This window comes from Lutra lutra, chromosome 14, assembly GCF_902655055.1.
Source record: "Lutra lutra chromosome 14, mLutLut1.2, whole genome shotgun sequence".
NCBI lineage: Eukaryota > Metazoa > Chordata > Mammalia > Carnivora > Mustelidae > Lutra > Lutra lutra.
In genome coordinates, this window is record NC_062291.1 from 60,432,971 (window position 1) to 60,451,490 (window position 18,520).

Genomic DNA, 18,520 nt, shown 5'->3' on the forward strand with positions numbered 1-18,520 from the left:
AATTGAAGAAGACACAAAACGATGGAAAAATATTCCCTGCTCATGGATTGGAAGAATAAACATTGTTAAAATGTCTATGCTGCCCAGAGCAATCGATACTTTCAACACCATTTTGATCAAAATACCAATGGAATTTTTCAAAGTACTGGAACAAACAATCCTAAAAATTGTATGGAACCAATAAAATCCCAAATCGCCAAGGAACTGTTGAAAAAGAAAAACAAACCTAGGGGCCTGATTTCAAGCTATATTACAAAGCTGTGATCCCCAAGATAACATGGTATTGGCACAAAAACAAACACATAGATTAGTGAAACAGAATAAAAAACCCAGATATGGACCCTCAACTCTATGGTCAGTTAATCTTTAACAAAGCAGGAAAAAACATCCAATGGAGAAAAAACAGTCTCTTCAATAAACAGTGCTGGGAAAATTGGACAGCTATATACAGAAGAATGAAACTTGACCATTTGCTTACACCATACACAAAGATAAACTCTAAATGGATGAAAGACCTCATTGTGAGACAGGGATCCATCAAAGTCCTAGAGGAGAATATAGGCAGTAACCTCGACACTGACCACAGCAACTTCTTTCAAGACATGTCTCCAAAGGCAAGGGAAACAAAAGTGAAAATGAATTTTAGGGCTTCATCAAGATAAAAAGCTTCTGCACAGCAAAAGAAACTGTCAACAACACAGAGGCAACCCATGGAATGGGAGAAGATATTTGCAAATGACACTACAGACAAAAAGCTGATATCCAAGATCTATAAAGAATTTCTCAAATTCAACACCCAAAAAACAAATAATCAAGTCAAAAATGGGCAGAAGACATGAACAGATACTTCTCCAAAGAAGACATACAAATGGCTAACAGACACATGAAAAATGTTCACCTTCATTAGCCATCAGGGAAATTCAAATCAAAACCACACTAAGATACCACCTTACAGCAGTCAGAATGGCAAAAATCGACAAGGCAAGAAACAATAAATGTTGGAGAGGTTGTGGAGAAAGGGGAACCCTATTAAACTGTTGGTGGGAATGCAAGGTAGTATAGCCACTTTGGAAACCAGTGTGGAGGTACCTCAGAAAGTTAAAAATAGAGCTACCCTATGACTAGCAATTGTACTACTGGGTGTTTACCCCAAAGATACAGATGTAATGAAAAGAAGGGCCACATGCACTCCAATGTTCATAGCAGCAATGTCCACCACAGCCAAACTGTGGAAAGAGCTGAAATGCCCTTCAACACATGAATGGATAAAAAAGATGTGGTCCATATATAAAATAGAATATTACTCAGCCATCAGAAAGGATGAATCCCCAACTTTTGCATCAACATGGATGGAACTAGAGGAAATTATGCTAAGTGAAATAAGTCAAGCAGAGAAAGTCAATTATCATATAGTTTCACTTATTTCTGGAACATAAGGAACAGCATGGAGGACATTAGGAAAAGGAAGGGAAAAATGAAGTGGCGGAAATCGGAGGGGGAGATGAACCATAACAGACTATGGACTTCAGGAAACAAACTGAGGATTTTAGAGGGAATGGGGGCAGGGGGATGAGTTAGCCCAGTGATGAGTATTAAGGAGGGCACATATTGCACAGAGCACTGGGTGTTATATGCAAACAATGAATCATGGAACATTACATCAAAACCTAATGATGTACTGTATGGTCACTGACATAATGTAATAAAAAATTAAAATTAAAAAAAAAATAAACCACTCATAAAAGTAACAGCAATAACTACCATTTATTATGTACTCCCATTTAATCTGCATAAACCTACTAAAAAGTCCACATAATATAATATGGAAACTGAAGTTTAGTGAGGTTTCAGTTTTATCTCATTTGCCCAAAGCCCCTTTTTTTTTTTTTTAATCAACTATGGTACTTCTCTCTACACACACAAAGCATCTACTAGATTTTTGTCTGATATTCATGAATAACATGAAAAATATTCTACATACCAAAACCAAAGACAATTTCTAAGAGGGACCTCAGGAATTAATAAGCGTATAGAATGAACTAGTGAGGGCGCCTGGATGGCTCAGTGGTTAACCCACTGCCTTCGGCTCAGGTCATGATCTCAGGGTCCTGAGATCGAGTGCCACATTGGGCTCTCTGCTCAGCAGGGAGCCTGCTTCCCTCCCTCTCTCTGCCTGCCTCTCTGTCTACTTGTGATCTCTCTCTGTCAAATAAATAAATAAAATCTTAAAAAAAAAAAAAGGATGAACTAGTAATCTTACCTCAGCATAATGGATAGCTTTTTCTTCCATTTCCTTCCATGCTTTTAACATTTTTTCTGAGGCTAAAAAAAAAGTCTTAATTGATTATCTCAGAAATAGCCATACCTTTAATTACTGACCTATCTACTTTCTTGCCATATCAACATCAGAAATGACATTATAGGTGAACTGTCCCCCAAAAAGATATGCTGAAGTCCTAATTCAGAACCTCAGAATGTGAGTTTATTTGGAAACAGGGTCACTACAGATGCAATTAGCTAAATTAAGATGAGGTCACCTTGGAGTAGGGTTGATTAGTCCAGTATGACTAATATCCTTATAAGAAGAGAAGAGATACAGAGACCCAGACATAAGAAGGGAGAGCTCTACGTTGATAACAGAGGCAGAGATTACTGTGAGACAGCTGTAATCCAAGGAGCCAAGGACTGTTGGCAAACCACGAGAAGCTAGGAAGAAGCAAGGAAGTATTCTTCCCCATAGCTCTCAAGGGGCTCATGACCCTGCCAAAACCTTGATTTTGGATTTTCAGCCTTTGGAACTGTGAGACAGTAAATTTCTGTGGTTTTATGCCAGCCAATTTATAGTAACTTGTTATGGCACCCCTAAGAAACCAATATAAATAGTTTTCTCTTAAAAATGAAAAAAAAAAAATACATGAACATGATTTTTTTTTAAAATCAAACACTATAAAAGGATATACAAAGAAAAGTCTCTCTTCCTCCTCTCCACTCTAAGGATCTTACATTAATCTTTTGTTACATAGACACATACCCTTTTCCCTCACAAGTGAAACTATCTCTACATGCTTTTCTTTCTTTGATTTTTTTCCCCCAACTTAAAACATCATTGCCATTAAAGACCTAAGTGATCTTTTAATATTGGTACACAGGTCTATGTCATTCTTTTTTAACCCTTCTATAAGATACACAATTGACTAGTCAGAGGTAATCTGGTGAAAAAATTATAGTGTTTTGTCACTCACCAGAATACTTATTATACACAAATAGAAATAAAACATCAATCATAGAACCAGCTCTAGTGGGTAAACTGATTCACTCAATTGGACACTGCTGATCATTTATTCTGAGTTACACATACCTTGCTCAAGACAAGTATATGGACAGGATTTGTTTCCCAAAGAAAGAATATGTTTTATGACAGAAAACAGAAATATTGGTGGTGGCCCCTTCAGCATCTTACATTTCCTTAATACATATGAAGGGAGAGAGCTTAGAGTCAAATATTGAAAAACTAGAGGCTGTGTACTATATTAAAAAAAAAAGGGGGGGGGGGGGACTTGACAGTAGGTAGTTTTAAAGAAAAACCCCTAGAATTATTTGTGTTATTATTTACAGAAAGATAAGTAGTTTAAAGGGGCGCCTGGATGGCTCAGTGGGTTAAAGCCTCTGCCTTCGGCTCAGGTCATGACCCCAGGGTCCTGGGATCGAGCCCTGAATCAGGGTCTCTGCTCAGTGGGGAGCCTGCTTCCCCCCCCCCCCTGACTCTCTGCTTACTTGTGATCTCTGTCAAATAAACAAATAAAATCTTTAAAAAAAAAAAAAGATAAGTAGTTTAAGATTTCCCTGGTTAAGGAGTCACCTCAATACAGACCTTATATCTATTTTTTTTTAATATTTATTTATTTATTTATTTGAGAGCGAGAAAGAGAACGCACGGGACGGGGGAGAGGGGATGAAGGAGAGGGAGACAGAGTCTTCAGCAGACTCCATGCTGAGCACGAAGCTCACTATGGGGCTCAATCTCAGGACCCTGAGATCATACATAACCTGAGCCAAAACCAAGAGGTGGACACTTAACCAATAATGCCACCCAGGCACCCCAAGACATTTTATCTATTTTAAAAATGAGGCCTGAAAATCAAAAGTTCTTAAATTGCTTTGAATTTTTCTGGAGCTAAACAATTTTAGTCCAACTACAGTCCAATTGTGGGTAAGTAAAGTTGCTAATCTAAAGGTTAAAAGGAGCTACTATTTAATACAAACACTGTTTATGATGACTTGAGGCAACCTGTCTCTTGTTCTAACCTGAGTGTAAGTGAAACAATGGGCTATGAGGCAAGAAGGCAACATAGTAGACAGCAGATAGCAACATTTCTTTCAAACATGTTACCCAAACACTTACATATCCCATAAGTCATCTGCTCACTGTATCTTTCCAAGTCAAGCTGAATGCTTTTGTGGAAAAACTCCAATTTAGCTTTCAGTTGCTGAGATGCTGAGATCAAAGTGTTCTTCATTTTGGTCAAGTTAGCATTGTACCTAAGAAGACTTAACCTAAACCATAACAGAAAAAAAAAATCAGTATTTCAGAAACAGTGGACAAAAATTTAATAGCTTAACTTGCTGTAAGTCAAAAGCCTACATTTCTATTATCAATCCGTGAGAATTAGTTAATCTCTAGAATCTAGTCTCTAAAAACTCCCTGTCTATGATATTCTAAGATAAAACAATCTTCTTATACTAGGACCTTTCAGAACTACCCTCAAGCTATTGCAATCGGATGGTTTCAGACTATTAGTAAGAATTCTTAAAAAGTCTGGTCAGAATATTACAATTACACTTCAGATTAGCCCAATATTTCAGTATTGCATGAATACTGTTTAATGAAAACAGCAAGATTAATTATTGAGCATTAATGCACATGACACTGCTATAAATAACAGAATCCACTTACATTGCTGCTCTTTGTCCCTGAAAGAGCCTGCTGTAGTCTTCTTTTAGCCCAGACACATAGTGTACTGCTTCAGCCCATACTTTACGCAGCTGTATAATTGGAAGCTGTATTTTGCTGTCCCGTACTTTATATAAAAAAATGGGGGAAAAGAGAAGGGAAGTTACTTTTAAAATTTTAGAGTTTATCCATCTTTCTTTCTGATTTTCCTGTCCATACAAATATCATTCCTCTAGATTCTAGAAACTGATGCTAGAAAGAATCAATTGTTACCATTTCATTCAGTTCAACATACATTTACTGACCTGCAATACACAAACCCATTCCTCATTCCAGGTATGAGGGGAAATAAAAATAAATAATCACTACATAATCACAAAGCTTGCAATTATTCCTATATCTTTTTTTTTCTTGCATTTAACGGAGAACACTCCCTTTTTTCTCCATTAATCGAAATTCTTTATTTCTGTCAAGTTTTTTTTTTAATATTTTATTTATTCATTTGAGAGGGAGAGCTAGAGAGAGCAGGAGCAAGGGGAGCAGCAGAGGCAGAGGGACAGGGAGAGGCAGATTCCCCACTGGGCAGAGAGCCCGATGTGGGGCTCGATCTCAGGACCCTGAGATGGTGACCCGAGCCAAAGGCATACGCTTAACCATCTGAGCCACCCAGGTGCCCCTATTTCTTTCAAGTTCTAAATGAAGTCCCGTGTCCTCCACAATCTTTCCATGGTCTTTCCTGCCTCTGAATAATAAATTTCATCTCCTGGACTACCAACCCAACTTCAGGAAAACATACAGGGTAACCAGCAGTTTAGTAAAATATGCCTTCTTCTGAGGCGCCTGGGTGGCTCAGTGGGTTAAGCCTCTGCCTTCAGCTCAGGTCATGATCTCAGGATCCTGGGATCGAGTCCCACCTCGGGCTCTCTGCTAGGCAGTGAGCCTGCTTCCTCCTCTCTCTCTGTTAAATAAATAAAATCTTAAAAAAAAAAAAAATAAGCCTCTGCCTTCAGCTCAGGTCATGATCCCAGGGTCCTGGGATAGAGCCCCACTTTGGGCTCTCTGCTCAGCAGGGAGCCTGCTTCCTCCTCTCTCTTTCTCTGCCTGCCTCTCAGCCTACTTGTGATCTCTATCTGTTAAATAAATAAATAAAATCTTTAAAAAAAAAATGCCTTCTTCAATGTCAGATATATAAAATTATTTATTGATGGTTATCTCTTGCCCTTAGTAAAGGGAATGCTACTTTCTAAAACCATGGCAGGGGCACCTGCGTGACTCAGTCGGTTGGGTGTCTGCCTTTGGCTTAGGTCATGATCTGAGAGTCCGAAGACTGAGCTCCCTACTCAGCAGGGAGTCTGCTACTCCCCCTGCCCCTCCCCCTGCTCATGCTCTCTCCCTCTCACTTTCAAATTAATTATTTCATTAATTAAAAAAATAAAACTATGGCAGATATATGTTAAGTACAATGAAGTTGCACTTTAACATTCTGAAATTCTCCAAGGCTGAAAGAGATTCATCCTATACTTTAAGGTGGCAATTATAGTCTCCATTATTCTTTTCCAATGAAAACATTCAGAGAAATGATACTACACTGGGTTAATACTGAAAAACCACAATATCTGAAGCAGCCTTAAAAAATATAAAACTATATATATCTGGAAAAAATCTTTGCCTCCCCTAATAATTAATAGTCTCAAATAACCTTTCTTCTATTCTTATATACCCATTCTTAATCCTGAGACTTCCTACAACAGACAAAACAAACAAACAAACAAACCAAACGAAATAACCCAAACACTTTAAAGAAAAAGAGTCTAGGTGAGGGGAGTCTTTCTCCCACACAAACAAATCATATATTTAAAAAAAATAAAAAGGTCTAAGAAATGATACTCCAGTAGCAAAAAGCACTCCTGGTGTCCAGATTTTGGGTTCTAACACTATTCTCCAATTAAAGGAACCAGGGCTCCTTGGAGAAATGGCTGATCCTAGGACTGGGACAAGAAATACACAAGACAGACATGGAACCTGTTTTGGTGTCAGAAAAAAAGTGCTTAAAAAAAAAAAAGAAATCAAAAAACCCTAATTGATGGCACAAGTGAAAGAGGGAGAGAAAGCCAAATGAAATAGCTCCTAGGGACCAAAAATGCAGCAATTTGAAGAACAAAATTAGTTAGTCTTGGGTTATAATCCAAAGTATAAGACAAATATCCATGTATCCATATTGATAGAATAAATGACAATAAATTAATAAATGGGAGAGAAGAGACAAATCTCATATGCAAAAGAATTCCAAAGAAATTATGTATTATATCCTTAAAGGAAGGGAAGCATAATTCCTTGGGTTCTACATAGTGACCTCCTTCACAGTATGGAAGGGGTCAGAGGGGAGAATAAACTTTAAGGTGGAAAAATCTGAGAGACACTACGTTAGCCAGGTGACCCAAGGTCATCACCAAGAGTCATAAATCACATTCAAAGTATATACTCTTCATAAAATGTGATGAAAATGACACTATTTCTGTGATGTCTCAAAAGCCTAACCCTATTCTAATCATGAGGGGGAAAAAAAAAATCAGACAAACTGCAACAGAGGTGTATCCTAAAAAATACTTGACCAGTATTTCTCAAAGCTGTCAAGGTCATCAAAAACAAGGAAAAGTCTGGGAAACTGTCATGGCCAAGAAAAACCCAAGGAGATAAGACCACTAAATGTAATGTGGTATCCTGGGTGAGATCCTGGAACAGAATAAGGACACCAGATAAAAACTAAGGAAAAAATGAAAAAAGTACGGGCCTTTGTTAATAATTATATATTATTGGTTCTTTATGCATAACGAATGTACTATACAATATAAGATGTTAACAACTGGGGAAATGATATGTGTTGGAAAGGGGAATAACATGAGAACTTTGTACTATCTACTCAAATAACATGAAAACTTTGTACTATTACTCAATTTTCTGTAAATTTAAAGCTATTGTTAAAAAAAACTAATAAAAAGGTAACACAGAGGAAAGATTACATAATTTTAGCCCTATGCCCAGTCTTGTTCTTGATTTTTTAATATTATGCTTGATTTTAGTTTTGGGTATACAGAAATGTATCATTTCTTCCAAAGAAAAGAATAATTTTCACAGGATAAATGAAATCATTTGAACATTAAGCAGTATTCATATGATAAAACAAAATACTTGAACATGCTTAAGGAACAACTAGAAAGTAGGCTTAATTAATAGTGGAGACTCATTCTTCTATGAGAGCCCTATCCTGTGGAAAGTAAGTCTTCTTCCAAATGAGGGGATCTAGAAGTGACTTGAAATCTACAATTTCACCTTCCAAACTATATAAATTCATTTTTTACCACACTTATGAACCCAAAGTATAAGATATAGAACAGAAACACCAAAAGACCATTTCTATTAACCATACTGAGTCAAAATTATAGTACTTCAGCTTTAAACCTCGGTCAGTATATGAGCTATACTTACCAATATAATTTACACAGTCAGATAAACTTCTGGAAGCAAATGGTCCTTCATATACAGTCTTACTTTTATCAAACAAATACACCATATAGCTATCACAGCCTCTCTGAAAAAGAAACAATTTAAAAAAATCCTTGAAAAGACTAGGTTCTCTAAGTACTTAAACACCACATTTCCTATGAAATTCATTGTGAAATGCAAATGAGTAACATTAATGTTTATTAGCATACATCTTACAAATTTAAGGTCTAGATTACTACTTAGGAAAAATAAATAACTGTAGAATGGGCTAAACTGAAAAACAATCATAAGACCCAAAAGGACAAAAGCAAAAAGTCTTAACAACATATATCCATACAATGGGAATACTATTTAGTAATCAAAAGGAATGAAGTTCTTATATATGCTAGGACATAAATGAACCTTCAAAACACAATACTAAGTTAAAGAAGTCAGACACAAGAGGCTATAGACTGTATGATTCCACTTATATGAAGTATTTGGAAAAGGCAAATTACTGAGATAGAAAGTAAATTAGTGGATGCCTGAAGTGAACAGAATGGAGATTAAGAGTTAGTGGACATCAAGGATCTTATTGATATGGAAATCTTAAAACAAATTTATAGTAATGGCTGCACAATTAGGCAAATTTACTAAACAAAAAAAGCACCACTGAATTGTACACATGAAATGGGTAAATTACACGATATATAAAATTTGCCTCAAAAAGGTAAAACAACAACAACAACAAAAGAGTCATGAGCACAATATTTTACCATCCATCTATCCTCTGGCAGGATCTATGAGAGTGCTGGTCTAATTTCAAGGTTCTAGGCTTTAAGTACAAAAGAGGGAAACAAAGGGGGGAGAAAACTGGCACCAAAGAGAAAGTCATACAAAGTTTAAAACGTATTTTGTTCACTTTGCAAAGCAATGATAAGAGTAATGAGTAGGATAAAATTAAAATAAGAATTGTAAGGTACATCCCACCCGCCCCCCCAAGGAGATTCCAACTATGCATCAAAAAAAGGCAGGGCATGCAATCTCTCTATGCTAACAGATTTCTTATACTCTAGGTATATCAGAATTCTCTTACGACTCCATCTAGAACACATTGAGAGGCTGGTTTCCGAGGATCCAGAGAAATTCCCGTCTCTGAAAGAAGCTCTTGAGAACCAGTATTTATTCCAGTTTCACGCTCAATACGAGACTGCAGTGAATGAAGACTTTCATCAGGTGGTAACAAAAAAGAAATTATCTTTGCAGAAGTCATATTTAGGATGTGTACTATCTGTATAAATGAGAAAAAATGATTTATTTTTAAAGATTTTTACTTATTTGACAGACAGAGATCACAAGTATGCAGAGAGGCAGGCAGAGAGAGAGGAAGAAGCAGGCTTCCCACCAAGCAGAGAGCCCGATGTGGGGCTCGATCCCAAGACCCTGGGATCGACCTGAGCCAAAGGCAGAGGCTTTAACTCACTGAGCTACCCAGGCACCCAAAAAAATGATTACTGATCATTTATTACATAAAAGATTCACTGCTAGATATTAAAGGAATATGAGCAAAATACATTATCTCTATACTAAAAAAGGTTCTATCATTTTCTTTTTTTTTTTTAAAGATTTTTTTTTTTATTTATTTATTTGTCAGAGAGAGAGAGAGAGAGAGAGAGAGCGAGCACAGGCAGGCAGAGTGGCAGGCAGAGGCAGAGGGAGAAGCAGGCTCCCCACAGAACAAGGAGCCCGATGTGGGACTCGATCCCAGGACGCTGGGATCATGACCTGAGCCGAAGGCAGCTGCTTAACCAACTGAGCCACCCAGGCGTCCCATGGTTCTATCATTTTCTAAAGTGAGATCTCCTTCCATAATTATGAAATGACATTCTGAAAACTGAACAGTAGAGTTTACTTTCGTATAGCAGATGTTAGATCCAAAGAATAAAGTTTCAAAATTATAGGGATGTACAAAATCTAGAAACAAAAACCCCAATCCTAAAAGTCAACACTTAGGGGTGCTTAGGTGGCTCAGTCAGTTAATCATCCAACTTCTGATTTCAGCTCAGGTCATGATCTCAGGGTTGTGAGATCAAGCCCCATCTCGGGCTACACTCTAAGCATGGAGCCTGCTTGGGATTCTCTCTCCCTCTTTAAAAAAATTAATTACTTTTTAAAAATTAAAAAAATTAAAAATAAAAAGGCAACCCTTATTTATTCTCAGAAACTTACTGTAGACCTGGAAGGAAATATTCCCATTTATGAAGTCCCTAATAAATGCCAACCACAGAGTTAAGTGTTTTCATATAACATCCTGTTAATTAGATCTTCTAAGCTCTATTTTGTCTTTTTTTTTTAAAGATTTTTATTTATTTATTTGACAGAGAGAGATCACAAGTAGGCAGAGAGGCAGGCAGAGAGGCAGGCAGAGAGAGAGAGGAAGGGAAGCAATCTCCCTGCCAAGCAGAGAGCCCGATGTGGGGCTCGATCCCAGGACCCTGGGATCACGACCTTAGCCGAAGGCAGAGGCTCAACCCACTGAGCCACCCAGGCGCCCCCTAAGCTCCATTTTGGCAGAGAGAAACCAGAACCCTGAGAAGTCTTTTGAAAACAACATGATTTTAAATCCTCTTCCTTCTACTGTTCTTAGATAAGTCATACAAAGTTAATACCTATGTTTCTCCAGTGTGTTAGGCTGACTAGTATATGCAAATGATTAAAATTACTTTTTCTTTAAATTCAATTAATATACAGTATATTATTAGATTAAAATTATTTCTGCTAGAAATGCTTATTACCAAGGTAAAACATTAACTTTCCTTTTATAATGATTTTCATGTTTGAAAAAGGTGAGAGGAAGAGGAGGGTCTTGTCAAAGTTGACATGGATTTACAAAACAAGTATCCCAACTGAGACCTTCCACTCCTTCCCATTCTAAGCAGATCTTATAATACAACAACTACCGCTAATGGCAACAGCAGAAACATAGGATGAATATTCTAAGGTGGATATATACTTTTACACATGGTTTATGTCAAACTAGGTAAGTAATCATAGAATCCCACAACCAAAGATGAAACAATAAGAGAGCAAAAGAAAGAGAGAGGAAATACAACTTACATTTATCCTTTTGTCCCTCAAGTATTTAATAAGTGACTACTGTGGTAAATATTATTAAGTCCATTGTGATGGTAGCAGATATGCAAATTGAGTAACTTATGATCCTTGCCCTCCACAGGATAATGGCCAAATAGAAGATATTAAACATGAAGAGAACTAAAATACAAGGCAAAATACTATATGTACTATAATATTATTAAGTATTGTGCAGATTCCAAAGGAGTTTACTTCATGGAAGGAAAGGGACACTTTATAAAAGAGGCACTATGAGCTAAACTTAGGAAAAGGAAGATTAGAACAAGGAAAGATTGAAAGAAGAAAGGTTATAGGTAGAAAACAAGTAGGCAGAGGCAGAGAGGTAGAAATGGATGAGAATAATCAAAGATTATAAATAATCCAGGGACACCTGGGTGTCTCAGCCAGTTGAGCACCCATCTCTTGATTCTGGCTCAGGTCATGATCTCAGGGTCCTGAGATGAGAGCCGCGTTGGGGAATCCACGCTCAGCAGGGAATCTGCTGGAAATTCTCTCTCTCTGCCCCTCCCCCCACTCGCTCTCTCAAATAAATAAATCTTTTTAAAAATAAGTATAAATAATAATAAGTATAAATAATCCAAAAAAATAAGTATAAAAAAATAAGTATAAATAATACAAATGATGCTCCCTTAGGGTATAATAGGAGATAAGGCTGCAAGTATAGGATGAAAGGAGACCAAGACAAATACTGAATACTAAATGTACGGGTTTGGACTTTATTCGATAAGCAAAGAGAAACAATGGAAGAAGTCTTTTTAAATTGAGAACTTGACAAGCTCAGAATTGTTAAAACATTCAAAAGATAAATCTGGATATGCAACTGAATGAGAAGGAACAGTCAGACAAGCCATGCCACCTAGGTTGCTGGAAAGATGACAGTGGCAAGAAGCATAGGAAAAGCTATAGGAGAGATTTAATGGAGCAAAGGTGTTCAGTTTTTATTTTTTTTTATTTATTTTTTTTTAAAGATTTTATTTATTTGACAGAGAGAGATCACAAGTAGACGGAGAGGCAGGCAGAGAGAGAGAGAGAGGGAAGCAGGCTCCCTGCTGAGCAGAGAGCCCGATGCGGGACTCGATCCCAGGACCCTGAGATCATGACCTGAGCCGAAGGCAGTGGCTTAACCCACTGAGCCACCCAGGCGCCCCAGGTGTTCAGTTTTTAATAAATTAAGTTTTGGGTGTCAGTGAGACCACCAAGTATAGTTATTTAGCAGTTACAAACACTCTGTAGAAAAATCACAACTGAAGAAATAAATTTGTAAGTTGTCCATATTCAGTTTATAGATAAAGTTCTACAACTAAAGAGATGACAAAGGAAAGGAAGAAAAAGTAATATTGAAAAAGAGAAAACCAAGGAGAGACACTTAGGATACACTTATACTTAGGAGCATGAAAAGGGAGGCAAAGAAGGAATAATCAAATACTTCTGTTTTACCATTATCTTCAGTGGAAAGTTCTGTATACTTTTTTCAACTTTCCTATTTAAAGTTCTTCATAATACACAGTTGGAAAATCATGCAATCTTTTTAAAAAGAAAGAAGTATTCTAGTAACCGTTTTGTTGATTTACTTTTTAAATGAAAATCAAACAGACATCATTCCTTCTTTGAACAATATAATAAGCACCTTAGAAAATGTCCTACAATGCAAAGTGTTTCGCAGTTCATGTTCCTGTATTACTGATATTCCCCTGTCTGTAAGTCATTCTCCCTGCGCATTCCCCTGATTAATTCTTACTCATCTTTCAAAATCCAGTTCTATTATCATGTCTCAGAAGCATCTCCCCATTACTATGAATAGTATCCTACACATACCTTATCCTGCACAATCTCACAATTTTGAGTCTTTAAAGAAGATATTACTGTACCTGAGCTGAAGATAGATAGATAGATAGATAGATAGATAAAGTAAGTAAGTATTTGCCCCAGTTTCACAGACAGGTAAATGGTGGTTCTGCAAACTGAAGTCTACAGACCACAAAACATGTAAGGAGAACTCTTTCCCTGTGTTCAATAATAAGCACATGTTCACATACACTCAGAGTGGAAATGATGCTACAATCACATGACAAGTCTGAAAAAAATCTGGGATAAAAGACAAAAATTTTCAGGAGCACCAAAGAACTAAAAGATGTCACCAAGTGCTGCTGGGCTAACACACTAAAGAATAATTTATTCCTTGGCACAACAGAAGAAAACCAAATCAAGAAGCCAGATAATTTTTCAGCATTAGCCAAGAATGACATCAACGTGGCCCCAAAGTTCCTATTTAATAAGTCATGCCAATATTATAGTAAAACCTTACATGATTATAACTTCTCATTTCAATTTTTTTTTTTTTCTGGAAAATAAAATTTAGCCCCACCCCTAACTATCCTCCTCCTGCCTCCAAGATGGCCTTGGATGCTCACCACTGAGCCCTCACCACAGATTCTTCCAACTTTAGAAACCCTTATCTACTACTACCAAATCAATAACTATAGAAAGACTGCAGATGAGGGTTGTTACTGGGTATAGAGCATAACAGAGCCTCTCATTCATACCAATGAATATTTACTGAGAACCTGATACATGGCTTTTGTACAGAACACAGGGGTAGGGATAGCATGATGGTAGGGTGAGTGACTGTTAATAAAAGTAGTAAGAATAATCCCAGCATTAAAGAAGAAGATAACCTATATGGAGAGGCATGAGTGGAAGATGAGAAACAATTAGAAAATACAGTAAATATGATTTAAATGACAAAATATGCAACAGAGACCATTCAGAGAAAAGGAGAGTTGAATCTGTGCCAGTGTAGCTGAGAAGATACACAGAGACAGAGATCATTCTGGGCAGGAGAGCGTGTCAAAGCACAAAAATGGATAATGTGCTTGATGGCATAAGGAGCAGTGACAAGCTGGACCTAGCAAAGTAAAAGGTAAGAGAAGCATGGCCACGGCAAGCACTTGGTTGGGGAGGACCTGCATGAAGAAAGCTCCAAAAAGCAAGCAGATCAGTTTAGACTTGACTTGATAGGCAAGAAGAACTATGTTGGTTTCTTGGACAGGAGAATAAAAAGCATTTTCAGAAGAAGAGAAGGGTAGTTCTTGCTGCATGAACTGTAGGACAGAGAGGAAGTATAGAGGCATTAAAGTCAAGCAGGAAACTTCCTCACCAAACCAAATACAGTGTGACTGCACCCAAATGAATGAGGTCTAATGGCACCAACAGAAGGAAAAGGAGAATCCAAAAGAAGTTTCATAAAAGCAATCAATAAAGACCACTTAGAAATAAAACTGAGAAGGCTTACTAAAGAAGTAAAAACATATCAGCTCTAAAACTGTAATTTTCTTTTCAAATAAGCATCAGAAAAGATTATTAAAATGTTTATGCTCGTTTTCCAAGTAAATTTGTTAACTTCAATGCAAGTCTTATGAAGCAGACCACATTCAAACTAACCTTCAAACTCAGAATGTGATCCATTAATACAAAACATCTTGGCTGCTTCAAAGTAAGGTCAACAGGTCCTCCTCTTTGATGAGGATCCCAATTCAGCATCAACTGAAGCCAGTTTTCCATGGGTTCTACTATTAAACTAGAGAGCATACAAAAATAGGGTGAAAAATCATTATGTTCCAGTTTCCCTTTAGTATTGTGAAAAAAGGTAATCTGATAAGTTGTTCTGTCCTTTCTCATTACCCACCTGTATCCTTTTGTATCTTACTTTCAAGTAACTCATGAAATGACAGGGAACAAATTTTTTTCCATAAAAAAACAACCCAAAACCTACACATGTAAGTACTTGAAACTTCAACAGGTAAGTCCATTCCTTTCTCCAAGGAACCCATTTACTTCAGTATCCCAAGAATCTTCTTATAGCAGGAGTTCTTATTTCTACTAGACCTGTGCTGTCCAAAATAGTAGCCTCTAGTCACAAGCGGTTATTTGCATTTACACTTACATTAATTAAAATTAAATAAAATTTAAAATTGAGTTCTTCTGTCACACTACAACCTTTCAAGTGCTCAACAGTCTAATGGGGCCATCACAGATATAAAACTGTTTTATAGTTTTACTGCAGAAAGTTTTACTGCACAGTACTACTTCAAACAGACAACAATTCTACTGTTTTTTTAATAACCCTAAAGAAACTAAGGTGAACTTCCTCAACTAAAATATACTTACCTACAAAGGCTATTTGGTTGAGGTAAATGACTACTAAACCGAACTTCTCCTGTCATCTCTTCACATGCAAATATACACTTTGGATCCTTCTTCTTAATCTTCTCATGCCTATAAAACAAGTTACCTCAATTGACAACTGATTCTCACACTCTATAATTTTTTGACATTTATTTTTATTCAATTATTTGTTTAAAAGGCAATTACGCCATATGAGGGGAGTGGAAGGAAAAAGAGCAGATTAACTGAAAATTTCTATTCCCATCAAACACACCAAAGTTCTCCTCCATTTCTTACCAGGTAAATGGCTGTAGATGATGCAAAAAAGGCCTATATCCAGCAATACATTCAAAGACCATGGTCCCAAAGCTCCAATAATCAACAGTAGCTGAGTAAGGCTTATTCTCAAAGAGTTCTGGGGCCTTAAAAAGAGAAACAAAAATGCTTTAAACATCAACACTGTAAGAGAAAAGCTACTTTATTTTTGAACTACTATATTTGACCTTCAGAAATAAGAACATGAATCCCATACACTTGAATTCAAAGAAACAATCCATGTCTCACCAGATATTGCAGTGTTCCCACAAAAGATGTACACAGACTTCCTTGATCAACATCTTTGGCATATCCCAGATCAATTATTTTATGCATAATCTGCAATACAATAAGTATTAAATGATTGAGAACTCTGGAAGGGAGAGCCAACAATGTCCTTATTAAAGCTCTGGAGAGGGTGGTGGGGAAGAGCCTGGGCTCTGGAATACCACAAACGTATTTCAAGCCTGAGCTCCACTGCTTATGTGACCTTGATCAAGTTACTTCTCTGTTTCCTAAATGATGGTATTACCAACAATCCTTACTTCACAGAATTATTATTAGGATCAATGAAATAACGAAACAAAAGAATCTAACATAGTACCTGATACATGATAAAAAATGCTTAAAAATTAAGTATAGACTATTAATTTTTATTTTGGTATATTCAGAATAAGCTTGATCCATTAAACCAGAAGGGAAAGGTAAAGATGATTCCAAATTTGAAAAAGCATCATACCACTGAGCGAGTCTAACTCCAAGAATATCCTGAAGTCTTTGGATACAAAAAACAAAACAAAAAAACCAGCAACAGTTGCTGCCAATCGTACATGAAAGGCTCCTAAGGGAAGAGGCACCATCAAGGTTTCATCACCTTCAACTGACCACCACCATCACCAACTAAAGACCACACAATCCAATTCAAAATTCAGACTCTTGGTTTTACATCTTTATTGGAGTGGAACCTGAGTGCTAGTCACAAGAAAACTGTTTAAATTATTCTGATAAATACAAGTATTCCAGGAATCAATGCATAATCTCTGGTTCTCCTCAAGATGACTCATTTAAGAATCTGAGAAATCAAGATTTTGAATTTTACTTAAATATAGAACTTAGGACTTTTGGGGAGGAGGATGAGTCTGTTCTTTCTTAAATAAGAAACATAGTTAAATAAACATACTTAACTAAATCCAGGATGTGCGTTGGATGTGCTTTGTAAGGGATTAACAAACTATTTTTACTCACTGCCTATTATCTCTACTAGATACTATATTAGAAAACAGAAGTGAGCAAGATAGGCACAGTTCCTTCTCTAATGGAACCACTGTGTTAGCAGAGAAGACAAACATCTAAACACAAAACCACAGTTCAGTATAATGAGGGCTGGGATAGAAAAAGTATAAAATGCTATGGAACGACAACAGACTTCAAAGACTACACCAGGGAGACTGTATTCAATTGGCATGTAACATTTCTTCAGGTTTCACCTACCTTTCCACCAACATCCTGAAGAACTATGTTTTCAGGTTTTAGATCACGATGTATAATTTTGTTTTCATGCAAATATCGGATCCCAGACCCTAAATAAAGTTTAAAATGTATTTTGAGGTAACAGAAATTTATTAAAAATAAATCCATCTCACATTTTATACAGATCTACTCTGACAGTCGAACTTGTTTTCTAAATTTTGTTTATTTAAGCAATCTCTACACCCAACGTGGGGTTTGAACTCACAACCCTGAAATCAAGCACTGCATGCTCCTCTGACTGAGCCAGCTAGGCACCCCTCTGATGCTCATATTTATAAGGACCATCATAACTATATGATTAATGATATTATGCCAGTAAAGATTCTCACCACAGAAAATCCAATTAACATTAAAAAAAAATACTGCAGAATTATATAAATCCCCCTAGTTTTCCCTCCCACCTAAATCATCTTCTTCAACTAGACTTGACTTCCACGACCTAGGAATAGAAGCAAAATCAAAATATATAGGGAAACATATTCTTGGCTTCTGACCTTCTTCCAAGGACCTAAGTGCACGTAATTTTAGGTATTTTTCAGGAATAATTATTATTAAAAAGAGATTTCATCCTAAGAGTTGACTTGAGGACCAATAACCATGAGATGCAATGCCACTGGTAAATAAAATTACTATGTTAGGCAGAGAGGGATGGAGGGAGAGTAAAATTGAATAAGGTCATTTCACACCATTTTTTGTCAGCAACTGGAACATCTACTAGTGAAAAGTGGACTCCCAGCAAAAAAAACAAAAAATAACAAAATATCCTAGTTTTAGCATCAACAGCAACAGTTAAATTTTTCTGATAATTTCTTATAGATGTAGCAGTGCATGCTTTGTATAGTACATCAAAAATTCTCCTTAATGTCCAAGTAGCATATAGATCCTTTTATAAACCAAAGGGGCATTAAATTATGATAGTATTTT

General features: G+C 36.6%; 1 protein-coding gene across 1 annotated transcript in view; it reads right to left on the reverse strand.

The window, feature by feature from the left end:
* The window catches only part of CHUK (component of inhibitor of nuclear factor kappa B kinase complex), a 45,458-nt gene that overhangs the window by 16,320 nt on the left and 10,618 nt on the right, over positions 1-18,520 (reverse strand). The window contains 10 exon segments of the mRNA XM_047701564.1: positions 2,261-2,322; positions 4,403-4,554; positions 4,955-5,078; positions 8,438-8,540; positions 9,531-9,725; positions 15,029-15,164; positions 15,755-15,862; positions 16,049-16,173; positions 16,316-16,405; positions 17,558-17,646. Coding sequence (XP_047557520.1) covers positions 2,261-2,322; positions 4,403-4,554; positions 4,955-5,078; positions 8,438-8,540; positions 9,531-9,725; positions 15,029-15,164; positions 15,755-15,862; positions 16,049-16,173; positions 16,316-16,405; positions 17,558-17,646 — 1,184 coding nt within the window.